The sequence below is a fragment of the Dendrobates tinctorius genome, unplaced genomic scaffold (genome assembly GCF_039654945.1).
Source record: "Dendrobates tinctorius isolate UK_male_01 unplaced genomic scaffold, ASM3965494v1 ptg000350l, whole genome shotgun sequence".
Taxonomy (NCBI): Eukaryota; Metazoa; Chordata; class Amphibia; order Anura; family Dendrobatidae; genus Dendrobates; species Dendrobates tinctorius.
In genome coordinates, this window is record NW_027362016.1 from 360860 (window position 1) to 382117 (window position 21258).

Sequence of the window (21258 nt, forward strand, 5' to 3'; positions counted from 1 at the left end):
CTCTGCTCCCATGTCCTCTACCATCTTTGTTATGATAGTCATCTGCACCCACAAGCACCATAGCTGGGAACGTGCCGTCATCCAGTCCTTGCATGCAGCTGTCTTGGCTTGTTATGGCTGCCTATAGTGAGTGAATTTCTACTGCACAGCCCAGAAGTACTAAAGGGGCCTCCAATGCTAGAAATACTTCCATGTACATTTTTTTTTGTTATGCAGCCCAGTTATTGTTGGGACATCCTGTGGGTCACTCGGGCACCCGTTTATTCGCCACTCCTGATGCAAGACTACAGACTGTGCCCCATAAGTTCCTGTGCTGGCCACTCTCATCCACCTTACCTCTACTCCTTGGCTAGACCCTGCTGGGTGACACTGAGCAGATGGCACATGCCTGGCTGGAGATGAGGGCTGACCTGCCCATCACACATTGTTCCCATTCTCTTATTAATGGGACATCATTATTGCGATGAATGGTGCCTGTGGGATTGAGGGCACCAAACTTTATATTTTCAGGATATTAGAGTAATGCTAGTATGTCTGTGATGTTGGCATAAGGACTTTTTTTTTTTATTTAAGGGTAATTTGACACTAGGTGTGTTTTCTGCTAATTTAAAGCTGCATTTTACAGTCCCAGTAAAGCCTATGAGATTTCAGAAATCTCGTGCACACACATTGGGGTTTTTTTGTCATCAGTATTTTGTGCTCAGTATGTTCTTTGGACATGGAGCATGTCACTTCTTTCTGCGATTTAACCCCCCCCCCCACCCCCCCATTGACTTGAATGAGTGGTGAAAAAACGCACCAAAAATGCAGGCATCGCATGTTATGTTTTGCTGCATCTTTTTGTGCCGAAACCTGATTCTGTAGAACAGGACTTTAACACTAAATATTATCAGGATTCACAAGACAAATCTATCATGCCGGAACTGCAGAAAATAACAAGGAAAATGTTTTTTTTTTTCTTGTTTTCTTCTGCAGCTTCTTTACTGCCAAGAGATCTGGTTTTGTTGCAGAACAGAAGCCACCTAGTGTAAACTTAGTGTTTTGCCCAGGCTTGGGGGTTGTCTGTGACTGCAGACTTGTGAACCCACAGTGCGCGAGGCGAGCTGTCAGGACTCTCCTGATGTATGCAGCCACCTTGGTCACGTGCTGCTGAGTTGTGTGTCACCTCGCTCACTACAGGTGAGGCCAGTTTCACACGTCCAGATAATTCCGGTACTGGAGCTGTCCGTGTGGACACGTGAAACCTCCGTGCGCCGTATCAGGACCACACGGACGGCCGCCGGGAACTAGCGCTACAGTAAGGCTGTGTGCACACGCTGCGGATTCTGCTGCGGTTCCGCAGCAGCTTTGGCTGCGGTGTACAGTACCATGATTCCCTATGGGAATCAAAAACCGCAATGCAGATGGTGCGGAATTTTCCGCGCGGATTATCTGCGGTTTTCAATCCACTGCTGCTTTCAATTCTGCTGCGGTTTGCCATCTGCTCCACTGAGGAGATGAAAAACCGCAGGTATTTTGACCTGTGGTTTCACCTGCGGATTTTACAAAATCCGCGCGGATGAATCCGCACCTAATCCGCAGCGTGTGCACACAGCCTAAGTGCTGACCACGTCTGTCATTCTGCTCTGCAGGGTCTCATGCCTGGACAGCCCCTTTAAGGCCCGAGTCCAGTGTGCCCAGCACTTGCACCCTCCCCGGCAGCTCTGCTCTTTCACATTCGCACTTCAGCTCCACCACAGGTAGCGGGCATAAGCTGTGCTGGGGGCAGGCGGACAGTCCGGGCATCGCACGTTATCACCCCTGGAGTGTGCGCGACGGACACCTCGGCGACCACAGCAGTCACTGCTTTCAGGCCCGGCTGCTACACCATCGCCTGTGTGGGCGCGGCCTGTGCTGTGGAGCCATGGGACGTCCTGAGTGACGTCAGCCCGTGCGCCCCAGGCATGCCGGGAAATGTAGTGCTAGCGGCTAAACTGGTAGTTCTCTGCAGCGGAAGAACCCGCCCCCTACGGGGTTTCCTGTACTGCGTACACCGAGTCTCTCCCTTTCTGTCCGACATCTTTGAGCGAGCGGCAGCATGGTGAGCACCCGGCCGCATGAAATGGGCTTTTTAGCGAGCGTGTGCGGAGTCCTGGGGAGCTCGGGTGTGTTCCTAGGGGGCTCTAGCCGGTGTTTGTGCTGTGCCGGCCGGGACACGTACGCCGAACTGCCTAGTGCCTGCTCGGGGCGGCGGTCACTGCGGGTGTAAGGGCCGTGTTCCTCAGCCCGGGTCACTGCAGCCTCCTCTGCCTGTAAGGGGGTCATACACCGCCTCCAGCTTTCCATAGGCGCACAGGGAGCAGACATGCTGCGTGATAGCAGTAACGGGCCGAGACAAGAAGGGTGTTGGGGAGATTGCTAACATATAGATTTTATTTTATGTGACAGCCACCGAAAGACGACAAGAAGAAAAAGGATGCGGGCAAGTCCGCCAAGAAGGACAAGGACCCCGTCAACAAGTCTGGGGGCAAAGCCAAGAAGAAGGTAAGTGTCCTTGTGTGAGGCGGCTCGCTGCAGCGCTGTGCACACCAGGGCCGGCTGGTCTGTGCGCCTCTTTAGTAATACTTTTCTTTTTGCCTTGAGTAGAAGTGGTCCAAGGGAAAAGTCCGGGACAAGCTGAACAATCTGGTGCTGTTTGACAAGGCCACATATGACAAACTGTGCAAAGAAGTCCCCAACTACAAGCTCATCACCCCAGCTGTGGTGTCCGAGAGGCTGAAGATCCGAGGCTCGCTGGCCAGGGCCGCCCTCCAGGAGCTGCTCAACAAAGGTGAGGCCTGCTGCACAATGCGGGGGGAACCTGTATGATCACAGTACTGATGGGCTGTCCGCCTCTTTTTGGATCCTAAATGGACCCCTATTGCATGTGTGTTCAGGCGTCCTAAACCCTGCACACTTTCTAGCAACCGATTAACCCCTTCATGACCGGAGCGGTTTCGATTTTTTTGTTTGCTTCCCAGAGCCATAACTTTATTTTTTTTCGTCAATATGGCCACATGAGGGCTTATTTTTTGCAGGACAAGTAATTGGTTTTAGTATGTCGTGTACTCTAAAACAGGAAAATTCCAAGTGCGGGGAAATTGCAAAAAAAAAAAGTGCAATCCTACACTTGTTTTTTGCTTGGCTTTTTTGCTATGTTCAATAAATGCAAAAAGTGGTGAAAAAAAATTCCAAAGTTTGCTAGAAAAAAACGCAATTTTTCGAGACCCGTAGCGGCTTCATTTCTCGTGATCTGGGGTCGAGTGAGGGCTTAATTTTTGCAGGCCGAGGAGAATGTTTTTTTTGTTTTTTAATGATACCACTTTTATGCAGATACGATATTTTGATTGCCCGTTATTGCATGTTAATGCAATGTCACGGTGACCAAAAAACCATAATTCTGGCGTTTTGAATTTTTTTTTTTTTTTCTTACCACGCCGTTTAGCGATCGGATTAATGTTTTTTTTTTTTTTTTTTGATCGGGCAATTCTGAACGCTGCGATACCTAATGTGTCTGATTTATTTTTTTTATTTTGATTGGAGCGAAAGGGGGGTGATTTGAACCTTTAGGTTTCAATTTTTTTTTAACTTTATTATTTTTTTTTTTTTTGGCTTTTGGCATGCTTCAATAGGCCACCACTAAACTCCTCCTACCAGCCGCGCCCGCTCCAGTCAGCTCCTATGGGCGCATGATGCTGCATGAGACCTGCGTCCCCTATATTTAGTGTTGGGTACGCAGGCCGTGCGCTGGTATGTCTTTGCGGGCACATGTACCCTTTTGGCGTTGTGCCGACGTGCGCCAAATGCACCGTGCTGCATTTTGGTGCGTTTGGCGCATGCACCCGCAAAGACATACCAGTGCACAGCCTGCATACCCAACGCTCAATATAGGGGATTCGGGTCGCATGCAGCGTCATGTGCTCATAGGAGGAGGGGGCGGAGCTCGGCGGCTGAGTTCTGCTGATAACGCAAGTGTGCAAGTAGCCTTACGGCTTTGAGGTGGGCTCACTGCCGCTCACAGCGGTCAGAAAGGGGTTAAATTGCTGAGTGAGCAGAGTTCGGGTGGGCGGAGTTAAGTCTGCTGAACACTGGGATTTTATGCTCAGTGAGAGCCATTCAAGGACTTTAGTGGCTTTCACTGGGGTGTCGGCTCCAATCGTTCACAGCAGGGAGTCGGATTGTTTGTGAGCGACACATCACTAGATCACAGGTCTGAGAGGACAATATAGTAGGGGGATTGGTGCAGCTTTTGTCCGGCTGACATGTCCAGTGATGAGTGACACTTTTTATAGCCGATCTTCTCTCCATGGGTGGCCGAGGTGACCTGTTACTACAGATGGATGACACACAGGACGTATTAGATAGAATTTTCTTTGGTCATGGCAGGAGCGAGGATGTCAGTCATAGGGTCCCGTTACATTTAGCGGTGCACCTGCGATCCCGACAACGATACGTCCCGGTCAGGATCGCTGGTGCATTGCTAAATGGTCGCTAGTGCGCTGCCAAACAGGCAGATCTCACCAGCGATGCGTCGGCGGTCGTCACTTACCTGTCACACGCAGCGAGGGTGACGTCTTCCGCCCGCGTCCATGGAGTCGCTTGTCGGCGCCAGCAGGAAGCCGACGACGAGAAATGGACCATGACCATCTCGCACGATCAGCGATATCCAGTGAGGAGGTAAGTGTCACATGTAGCGAGATCGCTGTTGCTTCACAAAATCTTTTTTGCGCGCTCTTTTTCGCGTCCTAGTGTAGACTCTGTCCTGAGCCTCGCAGGATTATCTGTGGGTGACTTATTTTGAAGCTTTCATGGTTAATAAAGGAGAGTGTAGAAACAGTTCCTATAACTGCCTTTGTCTTGTGCCTCTAAAGGTCTGATCAAGCTGGTGTCCAAACACAGAGCACAGGTCATCTACACTAGGAACACCAAAGGAGGAGACGCCCCTGCAGGAACCGAGGAGTCCTAAACAGGTGAGGCAAACACCCCCACCACCCCCCGCAGTCTGACGTAAGTGCAGAGCACCCTCTGACACGCTCACTAGCTGTACCTGTGCCCTGCACAATCCAGCTCTTCATTCACTACTGCAAACTCTTAAGGGGGTTTTCCTATAAACTTGTCCCCAGGTGTCTTTCTCTGCAGTGTTCCCTAAGTGTTGGCAATCATCTGTGAACAATGCGGGGCGTGCAAAACCAGTGGCCAGAAAAGTGCACGGTGCCTCATGGCCACACCAATGGTGCATGGAGGGCTATAACTGGCATATAGAATTAAACTTCAGTTCCTGCAGAACGAGCTGTGATTAGAATACTAACAGCATGTTCACACTGTCGTAAAAAAAAGTCTCGTCTTGTAGCCTTCCCAATGACGTCTATTGTAAACTATTGAGCATCTTCCTAGTGCAAAATGCCAGAAGAATGGACATGCTTCTACTTTTACATGCTTCTTCTTTTAATCTTTTGGCATTTTTGAAAACCGAGAATATTATAAAGCCATTCACAAGCCTGGACATATAACATCAAGTCACTTTCCTATACAAAATAGGATTAATTAGTGTATTCTCTGCCTTTTTTTTTTTTATTTTATTTTTTGGGCTTGTAAGCTGGACCTACACATTAGATGGCTGTCAGCCGAGTGATGCTTTGGCCGATCATTCAGCCGACAGCCATCTCATCTGACCTTCTCATACACAGAAGCATTCACTTGGCTGAGCGGTCCTGTTTTCTTGAAGAGCCGCCAGCTCACATGTTGGCCGGAGTTTTATCTGTGGGAGAACAATGTGATTGACAGCCCAAAACTGACATCTCTCCCAGCCATCAATCGGCCGGTGCCCCATACACATTAGACTGTCGGCTGAATATGTTGATGTCGGCAGGTTCAGCCAACTTAAGTCTGTGTGTGGAAGCCCGATGTGTAGACTGCTAGTTTGGGCTGACACTCCATTAAGTTTTAGATTGGAATGAAAAATGTTCAAACTCTCAATTATTAAAGTGTTTGTATTTTGTTAATAAAGCATAATAAAACTACAGTGGCTTTGTGCTAGCTGTCAGATTGGTAGACACGTCCGTTCTTTATTATACGGATACATGGGAAACCTAATACTGAATGCTTTGTTCTGTCTTTACAGGACCTGGATTGGGAGCAGCCGTGTATTTCTGTATAAATGATCTAATAAAAAGAGGTTACTTGGTTTGATGTGTGGACTTTTTGATCTTTGCTTGAAGGGACCCTTTATCTGTAAGGGGTTACTCTCCATGTAGCTAGATTACTTTGGTATAAATTCCCATTGGTTGGCATAGATTTGGGTATGTGGGCTTGGCTCAGGGGTCATTCTGCATTATGTGACACTTGTGCGCTGGATGTTGCAGTAGGTCTTCTGAGCCTTTAGAGCAGTGTTTGGTTTCCTTACTACATTGGAGGCAGTATTGATATTTCTTCCCTTACCAAAAACTGGAATAATTATCTGCGCAGATCACCATAATTTAATGAGGTCTTCACCTGAAAGAGACAACAAAACTTGTCAATACAATACAAAGAAGAGCTGCTCCTTTTACAGATATTGGACATCTAAAATTCTCCAAGTGGCTATTTGATACCTTGTATAAAGGGTAAAGGGGGTTTTACACTAAGCGATATCGCTAGCAATATCGCTAAAACGTCACTGGTTTTGTGACGTTATAGCGATATTGCTAGCGATATCGCTATGTGTGATACTTACCAGCGACCGGCTTCCCCGCTGTCCATCGCTGATCGCGCGAGAATGTCCGGCTCCATTTCTCGTCGGGCGCTTCCTGCTGAGACTTCCTGCTGTGACGACGAGCGACGCGTGGAGGCGGGCGGGAGGACGTCAGGATCGCTGTGTGTGAATGGTAAGTATCGTGCGCTGCGTCGCTGTGAGATCTTTCTGTATGAAAGCTCACTAGCGATCATTTAGCGATGCACCAGCGAAACCTGACCTAGTCGGATCGCTGGTGCATCGCTAAATGTAAAAGGGCCTTTAGGAGCATCTCCAGTCTCATCGATGGGAATAAAGGTGCCTGGTACAACAGATCAGGGTCATTGCTCTTGGGTGACTTTATCATGCAACATATATATATTGTGGATTAAAGGGACTCTGTCAACACAGAATGACTGTTCAAGCGAAGTCCCACTGCTCAGTGCTTCATGACGGGGCCAATCATTTATATACACCTTACCACCTGCTTGTTTTCTCTCTGTCCCCATCCTTTGTGATTGACAGCTATAGCTTTATGGAGAAGATAGATGGAAACCAGCAGGTGGGAATTTGTATGTGTGTTGAAGTCTGTGGCAAATCTGCATATATGAGCAGTGGGTGAGGCTTACTGACCAACTGCAGCGCCAGCACTGCTTCTAGCATTTCCAGAGTTGTAGTGGTGACATGAGGACTACACATTTGTGACCACTGCAGCCATTCACTGGGTTTGCCCGTCAAGCCAATTTAGGTGGCATGAGACTATGGTGATCACAATCTGCAGTCCTGATGTCACCATTGCAGTCCTGGCAAATACCAAAGGCTGTGCTGAAGCAGCAGGGCGTGAATAAGTCTCATTTCCTTATCTTTACATACAGCAAGCCTGTGGTGTGTTTATAGAAGAAATCTGCATAAGGGCTTGTTCACACGTTGCTGATTTGGTGCGTTTTTGCCATGCAGATTAGCTAGAATACCTGAAGCATTCCTGATTCCAGCAAATTGAGAAACCTTGACGTGTCATGCACACATTGAGTGTTTTTGACTTGCAGATTTGGTGCAGAAAATATTTTGTGGTATGTCAGCTCTCTGCGTTATGCCGGAGTTTTTCACCATTGACCTCACTCATTTCAGTCAAACTTGTGTTTTTGCAGCGGTTCTTTTCCTACCAAGGGATGCAGAAATTTCTGCGTCCAGTTACTTGGCGTGTGCGCACGGCCTTAAAGCATTAACTTTACTATTACAATACGCAATGAAAACTGATACATTTGGATGGGGCCATGTCAGCGTACAGAGACCTAAAGCCCAGGGTCTAGTTCCTTCCTATTAAAGGGGAAACTCCTGGCAGACCGTATCCCCCTGCCACATGACTAAGGCTGCATATACACTGGCCTTTTGTGGCAGTTAAATGCCTGCCAATGGGCACAGTGGTGGTTTGATAGTGTGCCCCAGAACGCAGTAATCCGATCTCCTGCGCACACAGAATATGGTTTTTTTGGCAGCATATCTCCAGACAACGTGCTGCCGAGAATGAGAAAAAAGTGCTGCATGCACATCCAGTGTGTGGAAAACAATGCTGTTTGTTACCTGTTATTTACTTCTGTTCATACTGGTCTTAACCCCTTGATGTCATGTGCTATATAAATATATCTATTATCACTCCCCACATCAGTTGCAGAGATTGCTGTGCTTGGCTGGTCAGAATTGATCAGCCAATGTTACAATAAAGTTTAAAAAAAAAAACTAGCTCCATTGCTGTTCTGTGACCAATCTGTGCTCACAACAGCAGTTCCCCAATCCCTGTTCCAGCTCCTCCCAATTGTAATTTTTGTCCACTTTTTTGCGCGCGGTGTCCCGTGCTGAGCATTTGTGTTCTTCCCATGGCCGTAGTGCTCCGCTCAGTATCGCTGCTGATCAAGAGTCTGTGCTAAGGGACTTTTAATAGCTTAAATAAAATTTAAAAAAAAATAGCAGTAAGTACCGAGTAGCTTTTATAGGTAGGGAGGTAGCGAATTAGAGTAGTGGACATCACACTGTTGGTGACATCTGATTTTGCTTTAGTTTAAAAAATACATTAGCTTTATAGGTAATGAGGTAGCGTTCTCCTTTGGCCAAAAAAAAATAATAATTTGCACCGAGTAAATTTTTAGCTCTAGTGTATGTCACTTTGTTAGTGATGTTTTTCTTTTGCAACAGAAAATAGCGCTAAGTAACTTCATAGGGGAGGGTATTTGTGTAGTCAATGTCACAGTAATTTTTTTTTTTTTTTTCATACACTGTTTTCTTTTCATTTTATTTCTAAATATGTTCTAAATTTTTTTCAAGATGCTATTCACCAGAGGAGGCATACGCTTTCCTTACCTCCGACACAGATTCAGCCAGTGAGGAAGAACAAACAATTATCAGTTCCTTATCTAGTGAGCAGAGACCCCCCCCCCCCCCCATATCAAGGTGCCCTAGGACCAGGCAATCCCTGTGCCAATCTATCCCATATGGATTGCAGCCCTCAAAAATTATCAGCCTGTTATTTGGGATTTCATGGGCAGCCCGGGAATCTAGTTTGACACCACCGGCCTCACTAAAATTTACTTTTTCAATATAATAAATCTTATGGTGATGCAGACAAACTTGTATGCCCATCAGGTTTTCACTCAAAATCATATGCCAGATGGATGCCTGTAAGTGCAGCAGAGGTGTTGACATTTTAAGGAATTATGCTGCATATGGGCATAGTCAGAAAACCAGAGATTCCGCAGTACTGATACTCTCCAGCACACCGATGTTCTGTATGGCCATGACAAGGACTCAATTTTGCATTACAGTGATGATGCGCAGTGTCCTCCCTGAGACAATCCTAACTTTCACATCAGCAGAAAATTTGCTAAGGCTTACAACCACCAAAGGGACATTGCAATAGATGAATCTCTGGGTCATTTCAAAGGGAGGCTAAAATTTCGACAATACCTGCTCAGTAAGCGGGCCAGGTATGGAACTAAACTGTGCAAGATTACCTCAGGGTACACCCACAGAGTTAGGATTGCCCCCTTCCCTCCCGTCCTGGTCATGAGTGGGAAAATTGGGAATTGCTACACCCACTGCTGGATAAGGGTTATCACATCTACATAGATGACTTTTACACCAGAATCCCACTCTTCAAGATCCTCTCTGTTAGAGGTACAGTTGTATGTGAAGAAATCAGAGAGGCCTCCCTAAGCTGCTTATTTGGCAATAGCATAGCCCAATGCAGCAACAGCATGCTGGTGGTCAAGTATGAGGACAAAAGGGATGTCCTTCTCTTGACCACCGTACACCGTCACAACAGTTCCTTTGTCACTGTCCGAGGTATCAACACAAGTCCCATAGCCAGATTGTATCTTAGATTATAATAAGTACAGGGGGGTGTAGATCTCTCAGATCAGGTCCTCAAACCATACAGTGGCATGTGAAAGGTGCGGCACAAAAAATAGTCTGTGCTTTTGTGCTATTTTTGTCTGCAAGCAATATTGGGACATTCCTTTAGTTTAAGGATATGAAGGCCTTAATGTTTGGCACCCACAAAGGTGAGAGTTCCAGTACTTCTGAAACTGATGGTGCCTGTATCGTAGCAGGTGAACATTTTTAGGAGAGGTTCCCCAAACAGCGAAAAAAGGACAATCACAAAAATGATGCAGAGTATGCTCCAAGAGGGGAATACAAAAGGACACGATTTACCACTGGGAAACCTGGCCTTTGCATTAAAGGGAACCTGTCACATCCCCAGGGCGTGACTTTTTTTAAGGACTGGAGTTCGTTGACTAACGGATCTCCTCTCTCCCACAATTGATTTATCCAGGCAAGAGCCTCTCCAACGAGATGGGACATAAGGAATGCTATCTAAGCCCAATCAGATTTAAAGAGATGGCCCAGAAGCTCAAAGTGCAGCGTGCATTAATTAATAAAACCCCGACACTGAGTGGGATCACCGTCAAAATGAGTGCGAGCCATTAGATGAGGTCCTTTACCTGACGCATATTTGGGAACCTGGAGACTGGCACCTGAGGTGGTCGCAGCTTGAACAGAAACAGGCCGTGGATATCACCGAATCCACATGAGTAGACAAGTTCCACAGATACATCATGATCTGCTCCTGGTCCCTGAGGCGGGAGATTTCCTGACATAACTCCGTGGCCTGTGGTGGTTGAGAGCCAGCGGGTTCCATGGCCTGAGCAATCTGTACCGAATGGAAAAGGAGGCACAGATGATGAAGTGCACATTCGTTTATTAAAATTTTTGTGGAACCACGGGTCCACTGCCTGGAGGGCTCCGAAGGGGGGTGTGACTAAGTGCGTCCCAGACCTCCAAAGTAAGACCCCTCAGACAGGGCCAGAATGGAGAGTGCAAGAGACGCAAGGTGTTACCTCCAGTTAGACCTTGGGTACATGGAAGCTGACTCGACCAGACTGGTGGGCAAGCAGGTATTGCAAGCAGCGGAGAACCAGGCAGGAGATTAGCGGCAGAAGCGGGCAGCTGCTGGCATGGAGAGATGCAGGAGGTGCTGGTCTAGTCCCGGAAGGCATGGGAAGACACGTAGAACACACTGAGGAGACAAACCAGTATTAGCAAGATGCAACAGAGCATTAACACGCAGGTACAGGAACCTGAGAACTTACAACAGGAAACACTTGTTGCTCGGGCACCTCCCTAAGGGCAGAGATGTCTGAAATAGTACGAGACAATCAGCCATTGGCTGAAATCTATTTTGAAAAATGGCGCACTGTCTCTTTAAGAGCTCGGGAGTGGGGCGCACCAGGAGACCTGCAGGATGCGCATAGCATCCAGGAAGCAGGAGCAGGCACCATGGCACACGGGACGGGAGCCCCAGGAGACCAGCGACCCCGCCGGGCACCACACTGAAGTGGCAGCCCCGAGTCAACAGGTGAGAGCCGGGGAGCGGACCAGGACGGAGGCGCTACAGAACAGCTCTGTCGGGGATTCTAGGACGGGTCCCTGTCCTCTGACCAGTCGTTACCTGGTTACTGGCTTTTCATCAGGCCGATCCAACTCTCCCTCTTTAGAGTTGGATGAGCTTCCGACAGTAGACCCGACTTCTTGTAGGGCCTTCCTGGCCCATTTCTGCCAAGCCACCATGGCCACTCTAGCCTGCTGCTGCACTTCCTGCTGGGCTGCCCAGGTGAGTACCTCCCGATCCCTTTCAAGAATGTCCTCCCAAGTGTAAGGCCGCTCCACTGCTGCGGCGTACCACCCCTTCCGGCATTGGCACTTCACAAAGTACACGATTTCTCCCGGGTATAAGCTGTGCAGGCAGGAAGGGAGATAATTCCGCTTCACTGCATATCAGCTGATGTAGACCTGGTCTGCAGTGAATTCTTCCTCGAAGAATCCGTACCCCTTCACAATGTGGCATTCCAGGACCCGGCCTCTGGTTTGGGAATCCTGAACCGACTCCCGCCTGCCCACATGGGATCCCTCGAGCCACCCTCTTAGGAAAGTATCCGTAAACTTCCTTTCCCACTTGGGATACCGAGGTGGGTACATTGCTGGCATCCACTTTGGTTTAGCCTCAGGTGGGGGGGCGGAATGTGCCCATGAATAATTCACCAATATCCATGGCGGTTGATAATCAGATTGGGCTCTTCCGATGCTTGCTGTGCCAACTGCGCCCTAGGCTCTGAGGGGACATCCGTGACTGGCGGATCGCTCGCTGGAATGGGTGCAACCCACCTTGGATCAGCCTCCTCTGCTGCTTCCATTCTGATCTCCGAAACACCTTCATCCTTGGAGTCCCACGATTCCTCCATCGGAACCGGCTCCTGTACATCTGACACCGCATCCGCAGTCTCTTCTCTGTCAACGCGGGTCACCACTGAGTATTCCCCAACCTCCGCCGAAGAGACAGCCCCCACAGGCTCCAGCACATGAGCCGCAATTCGTGTGTCAGGAGTCCCACATCCAGCTGGGACAGCACTGACTACTGCAGTAGTACCAGTGGCGGCAGTACTGGCTCTGGTACAGCTCTTCTCTTCGGCCGACTCCTGGGGTAACTACCGTGTTTCCCCGAATATAAGACAGTGTCTTACATTCTTTTGACCCCCAAAAGTCCCACTATGTCTTACTTTCGGGGTATGTCTTATATTAGAGAAAAAAAAATGACGATGTACAGTATCCCACAGCCTGCCATTGTACAGTATCCCACAGCCTGCCATTGTACAGTATCCCACAGCCTGCCATTGTACAGTATCCCACAGCCTGCCATTACGGTATGGTACAGTATCCCACAGCCATTGCTTACCGGATGGCGATTCCTCTGCGGTGCGGGACAGGGCAGGGCAGGCTTCTTCTTCCTCGTGCAGGGGGACACTGGCCAATGAGCGGTGACGTCAGGCCGGCGGGCGGGCTCACAGAAGCCGCTGGGCCAATCAGAGAGGCCCTGACTTCTGCCCGGGGGACACAGGGGGACACAGGCACCGGTACCGGTATGTTAAACCTAATGCATTATACCGGTACCGCACAACGTCTTACTTTCGGGGCACCGCTGATCCGCTATGTCTTATAAACGGGGGATGTCTTACATTAGGCATCCCCCATTATTCCCCTAGTACGTCTTACATTCGGGGGTGTCTTATATTCGGGGAAAGACGGTATTCTCTCAATCTCGTCCTCCCTTTCTCCTCCTGGACTCTGATGCACGTTGCAAGGGTCCAGGACGTACTCTGCCATCTTTCACCGGGAACTCTTTGCAGCGTGTCTCTCTTCCTCCACACTTTAGACCAAATGGCGCTGAACGCCTTCCAATGGTGTGCTTCCTGCGTGCCCGACTCCGCCTCTTCCTAGGTTGAACTTCTGACGTGACCCCCACGTCACACTTCACTCTTGGAGTCTTTGCCCCCCAGCTGCGCCCTCTTCCAGCGCACCTTCACACACAGCAGACCACGCCTCACGCCGTACCTTGCCTCCCTCCGGAACATACCTCCTATTCCGGGCAGTCCTTTGTTCTCTGGGCCCATCCTTCTTTGGGCAGTCACTCGTAGGGGCCAAACATGTTTTCGTGCCCTCGGGTATCGTCCACGCCCACGATAGGCGATGTTTCTCCTTCTCTTCACCGCCGAACAGCTTAAGGCTGCTATCTTGGCTTGCATTTCTTCAAGTGCTCTTCCATCCGTGTCATATGCCATATCTTCCCTGCTTTCTTTAAACTCGCCAGTCCTCGGACGAAAAGAGTCTTTGTCCGAGGTAGTCGCATCCTGCTTTCTACGCTAAATGTAAGATGCCCAAATGAGGTAGTCGTGGGCGAGATTTGGTCCCCACTCACTTTGGCATCCTACAGACAAGAGATGTCTCAGTCCTGGTGCGCTGCTGTGTATGTGAGGCTCTCTACTTGTGGCCAGCAGGTCTCTTCTGGGTCCAGGAATCCCGCTTCTGGAACCAAGGCAGCAAGCAGTCCAGGAGACACGTGGTTCATAAAAACCAAACTTTTACTGAGAGAATGTAAGTCTGTACAGTATTTACAAACAGGTATAAAGGATAAGGTCCAATGGGTTCAGGAAAAAATGAAGACGGTCATGGAGGAGTGCCAGCCGTGCGTGGTTAGGGCAGTTCAATGCAGCTCCAGCCGGGTGCCTCAGAGGTGGAAGGTAGTTATGGAGCTAAGTAAAACCAGGTCAACAGGAGCACAAAGACAAGGGCGATGTATTTAAAATTCTTTTATTGCATAATCCACAAACGCGTTGTGGATTATGCAATAAAAGAATTATTTTAAATACATCACCCTTGTCTTTGCGCTCCTGTTGACCGGGTTTTACTTAGCTCCATAAGGTCCAATGGGTTGTCATCTTTCCCACAGGTAATAATATAATAAAAAAAATTTTTATTTCTATAGCGCCGACATATTCCGCAGCACTTTACATTTCAGAGTGGATTTGTACAGACAATAGACATTACAGAATAACAATAATCACATAGATTATAACAAATACCAAGAGGAATGAGGGCCCTGCTCGCAAGCTTACAGTCTATGAGGAAAGAGGTAGACACGAAAGGAGGGTGGTAACAATTGCCCTGATTGTTTGGACCAGCCATAATGTTAAGTGTGTAACAGCACTGACACAGAGGGCTAATGGATGCATAAAGCACGTGGGAACATGATGCGGGGATCCTGGTTATGGTAAAACTTTTGACTGTGCCACCCAGGGATAGATTAGGTTAATGTGTTGAGGCGGTAGGCCAGTCCGAATAAATGCGTTTTCAGGACGCGCTTAAAATTGTGGGGATTGGGGACTAATCGTATTGACCTGGGAAGTACATTCCAAAGAATTGGCGCAGCAGCATCAGTCTGAGCGGCGCCGTGTGCAATCAGTGCACTTTCCAGTCCGAAGCTTGGACTGGTTAGTGGCATCCGCCAGAGCGGCCCTGCATACACGTTGTGCGGCCAAAACTTTGGTTCCGTTCTCCTGGCATCGCAGTTGCGGTGCCGCATGCTAGTGAGTCAAGAGGGACTCTAACCCTGTGTCCTTGGGGCAGAGTCCTGAGACTCTACACTAGCGCTCCCTTTGCTGAGTCCTGTGGAGTTAACAGGCTCCGGCATTTGTGCCAGCGACTCTGTGAAGTAACAGAGTTCGCTCCTGTACACACCGGGTCAGTGGTTAACCCAACAGTGTTCAGTTAGCACTCCATTACCGAGCAGCAGTTTACCATCTCTGCACGGTGGACCCCGGGTTGTGATCGCACTTCCTTATATTTCATATTTAGTGCGATCCACAACCCTAACATAATGTGATTTGGCTCATCCTTTGCAGTCTCAAAAAAGGCCCAGGCTAGGCAACCCTTGAGGCCCTTGCGATATGCAGACCCATGACAGCTGCTGGCCACACTCTGTGGCTGTGCGGCAAGTCGCAACATAACCTCCTTGTCCTCCTCTGCTGAGCTACTCAGCTGTGTTCCTCTGGGTTCACACCAAGTGCGATCTACAACCTCATCGTTATCCTCTATGTTCTCCTACTCCTTGCCCTGAGGGTCACCCTTCCCCTCTTCCTGACCTGCTAGCACAGTACAGTCCGCGTGTGCCTCATGTGTCTGAGTCTCATCAGGATCACCTCCACCCTCGGGAGTTAATGTCTGGTGACGAGGGTCTGGATTCTGCTCGGACCCTACTTCATCCGGCCCCGGATAAAACTGAAAAAAAATTTGGGCATCGGTGCAGATGCATTCTTCCTCTTGATTCTGTCATTCTTTGGAGCAGATCTCTGATGCCCATGGAATAGAATTTGTGAACAGCTCTGCAGATTCACCCAACTGGGGCTCGCCACAGTGAGTTAGGCAGTTGGAGAGTTGTGACGTGGGGGGAAACAAGGGTAATTTGGGGTGCCATCTCTGAGGATTGTACTGTGTGTGATGTTAAAGTGGAGGACGAGGAGGAGAGGCCATTTGATGCAGTGCTGGCCATCCATTGGAACACATGCTCTTTCTGGCACTCATCTACAAGGCATACCGCTGTGTGGATGCCAAAGAAAGGGAGTGGAGTAGCCCGTCCAGTAACATATTTTGTCAGTTGTCTTTGAATAGGACGAGATGGTGTCTGTTCAGTAGAGCTTCCAGTAACATTACCACCTAATGACGTACACGACGATCACCAAGCCTGTTCCCCCTTCCACCGCGACCCTGCTTTTTCCCACTCATGTTGGATGTACCCTTCCCCTTTTTTAACCCGCTGTTTCACAACCTTAGGCCCAGACCTGTCAGTCACAGTCACCAGTGACTAAATTAACAATCAGTATTTATTTACTGAGATTGTGTGTCTAGACCGCACTATTAACAAAAACGATTAAGATTAGGAAATGTAACCTTCTGCCTGCACCACAATTTTAGCACAAACAATTTAGATTAGGAAATGTTGCCTCCTGGCTGCACCACAGTATTACCACAACAAATTTAGATTGGGAAATGTGGCTTTGTGCCTGCACCACAGTATTAGCCCAAACTATTTAGATTAGGAAATGTGGCCTCCTGCATGCAACACAATACTGGCACAAACGATTTAGATTAGGATATATGAGCTCCTGCCTGCACCACAATATTGGCACAAACGAGTTAGATTAGGAAATGTGGCCTCCTGCCTGCACCACACTATTAGCACACGAGTTGCATGCTGGAAGTTAGATTTCACACAGGATACTATCTAGCTGAACTAGCTGACAATAAACTGCATTTCTAACTACTTGCAGCAGGAGCAGCATCTCTGCGCTGCTACACTGACAAAATGGCGCCAAAACAGCATGTCCGCTTTTTATATAGAAAGGGATATGTGACTTTGGCAGCCAGTGACAGAAGCCCTTAAGTCTGGATGTTGTGGATGGTTTCTGCGCCTTGATTGGCTGCCAGAATCTCCACACATTAAGTTAATTAGAAAAAAATACAGTCCGCAGCTCCTCTGACATCTTTCCACTCCCTCCCCTCATCAAACGCGTCCCCACTCCCCAACTCATCATACAGCATCACTATCCTAGCCAAAGTCCTAACAAAAGCATTTTGAGGAAACCGAATGTGCTACGTTCGTGCCGAATTTGAAAGTTTCAAACGTTTTCTGAACAAGTTGCTCATCTCTAGTCTAAAGTAAAAGTTAAATGTTCCTTTTTTCCTTCCACATTGCTTTAGTTCCTGTGAAGCACCTGAAGGGTTTTTAGAATGGTGTCACTTTTGGGTATTTTCTGTTAAACACTCTTGTTATGCCGCGTTCACCAGGAGGCGGGGCTTCGGCCCTGACGTCACTCCCTCCGGTACGGCGGTCCCTCAGGGGTCCCCGTCGGGTGCGCACGCGCAGCTCTCGTCCCCGGGTCTCCTCCTCCATGTCACGTTTGCGCTTGCACGTTCCTGTCAGTGCTGTATAGGGCTCGGTCCTCTCTATGGTATTGGAGGACCTGACCCGGAACCACTAGTGGTCATGTGCTTTCGGGCCAGGTCCTGACCCGGAACCAGTAGTAGTCATGTGCTATATCAGATGACCTCCCCCTAGGGGAGGTGCCTGATTATTGTTGTGCTTCCTGGCTGTGTCCCAGCCTGGCTGTGCGCTGTTCTCAGGTCCTCTGCTCTGTCTGCTATTCTGTGGTGCTCCTAGCACTTGCTCTGAACCCTTGTTGCTTCATGCTCAGTTGTGCCTCCTGGCACATCCTCTCATATCCTGTCCCTTGTTTCTTGCTCCGCCGTGCCTCCTGGCATTCACTCTATTCCTGTGTTCTGTTACTTGCTACACGCCTTATGTGCCCACGTGTACCCGTCTAGCACTACCCTGTACTCAGCGCACTCCTGTGTACTCTCCTGTGTTCCCTAGTATCCTGCACCCTCCAGTCACACAGTCTCGTATCTCCTGTGAGCCGGCCGCCTGGTGCCAGCAGTCGTATCGTATCCCCTGGGGCTTGCTCCTGACACTCCCTGTATAGGGGGTGGTCCTCACTAGGCTAGCTCGCCCTGGGAGGGTTGGTGCCGTGACCCAGAGGGTCCACTCCAGGAGTCGCTAACACTCTAACAGTATAATCAGGCCATGGACCCCGCTGGTACTGCGGCTTTCGTCCAAAAGGAGCTGACGTTCCTCCGGGAAAACCAGATTAGGATTATGGTATTTCTCAAGGCCATGGAGTCCGGTTTATCTGCCTCTCAGTCCTCTGAGCCTGGGAATGCTGCCCAGTTGGCTAGTCTCCAGCAGGAACTTGCGCAGCAACGCGACTCCCAGGCTCAGATTCTCAACTATATAGCGTCGGTAGATAATCGGCTCGTTTCCATACAATCTGCCCAGGCCATGCTTCCACACTCGCTTCCGCGCCTATGTAAGCCACCCCGGTGTAGTGGTGACCCTGTGTTGTGTCGCGGATTCCTGAACCAGTGTCGTTTGCATTTTGAGTTTTTGCCGCAGCATTACCCCACCGATCGTGCTAAAATAGCATTTATTGTTTCTGACTTAGAGGGTAAGGCGCTTGCGTGGGTGAATCCCCTTTGGGAGCGTGATGACCCGCTCGTCGCTCAGCTTTCCATCTTTTTGGACACTTTCCGTAAGGTGTTCAACGAGCCGGGTCGCCTTGCTTCCACCACCGAGTCTCTCTTTAATCTTTGTCAAGGTTCTCTATCGGTTGGACAATACGCGATATGTTTTCGCACTTTGTCGTCCTCTGAGCTAGGTTGGAATAATGATGCCCTCGTAGGGGCCTTTTGGCGTGGTCTGTCCGGTCGGATCAAAGACGAACTGGCGGGCCGAGATACCCCTACCAATTTGGAGGATCTTATCTCTCTCACGACACGCATTGATTTGCGCTTCCAGGAGCGCACCCGCGAGTCAGCCAGAGAGAGAGGGTCCTCTCGCCTCTCTTCGTCCACTCGCAATTTTTCTCATCCGTTACCCGAGTTATCTGCGGCAGATCCGGTACCTGAGCCTATGCAGGTGGATCGCCTCCAGATAGCTCAACGGCGTCGTGTGAAAAGGCAGGCACAAGGGCTCTGTTTCTATTGTGGGGATGCCTCCCACTTTCTACGCTCATGTCCCAAGAGACCGGGGAAGTCTCTCCACCTGGGACTGTTAAGTGAGGTCTCCTCAAGTGTATGTGATTCCTCTCTGCCCCTGACCGTGCCTGTCTCCCTGAATTTTGGTTTCGAGACTTTTGCTGTGAAAGCTATTGTGGACTCTGGCGCAGTGGGTAACTTTATTAGTCTCGAGGCAGTTAAGAAGTTTCGCATCCCTGTCAGATCCCTGGAGTCTCCTAGGTCAGTAGTTCCGGTCGACGATAAGCCCTTGCAGGACACCGTTAACCAGGTCACTGAGGAAGTTGAGTTGCAGATTGGCACATGTCATCGGGAGCGGATCTCCTTCTACGTATTGCCGACTTCGCCTCATTACCCTTCTTCTTGGCCTTCCTTGGTTATGTATTCATGGGCCGACCCTGGACTGGCAATCTGGTGATATACTCCGTTGGGGACCGTCCTGTCAAAAGAGTTGCCTGCTGTTCGTTCATCCAAAGAACCCTGCTTGCTCGTCTTCGATGGTTACAGGTCCGCCGTCCGCCATCCCGTCTGTGACTAGTGACTTTGTCAAGAAGGAGGCTGAGAGTCAGTCTCCACATCCTTCAAGCAACCGGTCTGTGACTTGTGACTTTGTCAAGAAGGAGGCTGAGAGTCAGTCTCCACATCCTTCAAGCAACCGGTCTGTGACTTGTGACTTTGTCGAGAAGGAGGCTGAGTCAGTCTCCACATCCGTCAAGCATCCCGTCTGTGACTTGTGACATTGTCGAGAAGGAGGCTGAGAGTCAGTCTCCACATCCGTCAAGCATCCCGTCTGTGACTTGTGACATTGTCGAGAAGGAGGCTGAGAGTCAGTCTCCACATCCGTCAAGCAACCCGTCTGTGACTTGTGACATTGTCAAAAAGGAGGCTGAGAGTCAGTCTCCACCTCCGTCAAGTGACCGTCCCAAGGTAATTACCGTGGCTTCCGTCAAGTTGACGCCCCAGCGTCCAGGTGAGATCTTTGTGTCTAAAGGTAACGGTAAAGGTGTGTTATCCTGGGGACATTCTTCTCCGGCTGCCGGTCATGTTGGTGCCAAGAGGACACTCTCCCGTTTATCCCACGATTACTGGTGGCCATCTATTGCTCAGGACGTCAAAGACTTCGTGGCTGCTTGCCCGTCGTGTGCCAAGAAGGGACTTCCCAAGCAACCATCCTCCGACAGCTCGCCTCCTAAGGATGAATTGACTTCCAATGACTGCACCACCGCTTCGGCCTCCAAGCATGTCAGTGTGCCTCTGCCGGTCCGACCTGTCTCGGGGATACCTGCCTCCGACTCTCTGTCCGTGGAGTTCTCCAGGGTATGGCAGGAGACCGAATTTTCTCGTATTGAGACTCTGGATCTCATTGGTCCTCATGCAGTTAGGAAGTGTCTGGATCCCGCTCCTAGTGTCAAGGTGCTATTTTCCAGTTCTAGAGAGAGGGGGCTTAAAGGAGGGGGTACTGTTATGCCGCGCTCACCAGGAGGCGGGGCTTTGGCCCTGACGTCACTCCCTCCGGTACGGCGGTCCCTCAGGGGTCCCCGTCGGGTGCGCACGCGCAGCTCTCGTCCCCGGGTCTCCTCCTCCATGTCACGTTTGCGCTTGCGCATTCCTGTCAGTGCTGTATAGGGCTTGGTCCTCTCTATGGTATTGGAGGACCTGACCCGGAACCACTAGTGGTCATGTGCTTTCGGGCCAGGTCCTGACCCGGAACCAGTAGTAGTCATGTGCTATATCAGACGACCTCCCCCTAGGGGAGGTGCCTGATTATTGTTGTGCTTCCTGGCTGGGTCAGCTGTGTCCCAGCCTGGCTGTGCGCTGTTCTCAGGTCCTCTGCTCTGTCTGCTATTCTGTGGTGCTCCTAGCACTTGCTCTGAACCCTTGTTGCTTCATGCTCAGTTGTGCCTCCTGGCACATCCTCTCGTATCCTGTCCGTTGTTTCTTGCTCCGCCGTGCCTCCTGGCATTCACTCTATTCCTGTGTTCTGTTACTTGCTACACGCCTTATGTGCCCACGTGTAC

The 21258-nt window shown here is 49.6% G+C and overlaps 1 protein-coding gene across 1 annotated transcript; it reads left to right on the top strand.

The window, feature by feature from the left end:
* Window positions 1-1925: 1925 nt before the first annotated feature.
* Window positions 1926-6202, top strand: RPS25 (ribosomal protein S25). The gene is made up of 5 exons (XM_073562396.1): window positions 1926-2080; window positions 2428-2523; window positions 2626-2809; window positions 4890-4988; window positions 6140-6202. The coding sequence occupies exons 1-4, from the start codon at window positions 2078-2080 to the stop codon at window positions 4982-4984; spliced, it is 378 nt and encodes a 125-aa protein (XP_073418497.1). The 5' UTR covers window positions 1926-2077; the 3' UTR covers window positions 4985-4988; window positions 6140-6202.
* Window positions 6203-21258: the final 15056 nt, after the last annotated feature.

Bases quoted from the DNA above. Each gene is read 5' to 3' on its own strand.
- RPS25 (XM_073562396.1), top strand. The intron at 2,524-2,625 runs GTAAGTGTCCTT...TGCCTTGAGTAG, and splicing joins GGGGCAAAGCCAAGAAGAAG to AAGTGGTCCAAGGGAAAAGT. The intron at 2,810-4,889 runs GTGAGGCCTGCT...GTGCCTCTAAAG, and splicing joins CCAGGAGCTGCTCAACAAAG to GTCTGATCAAGCTGGTGTCC.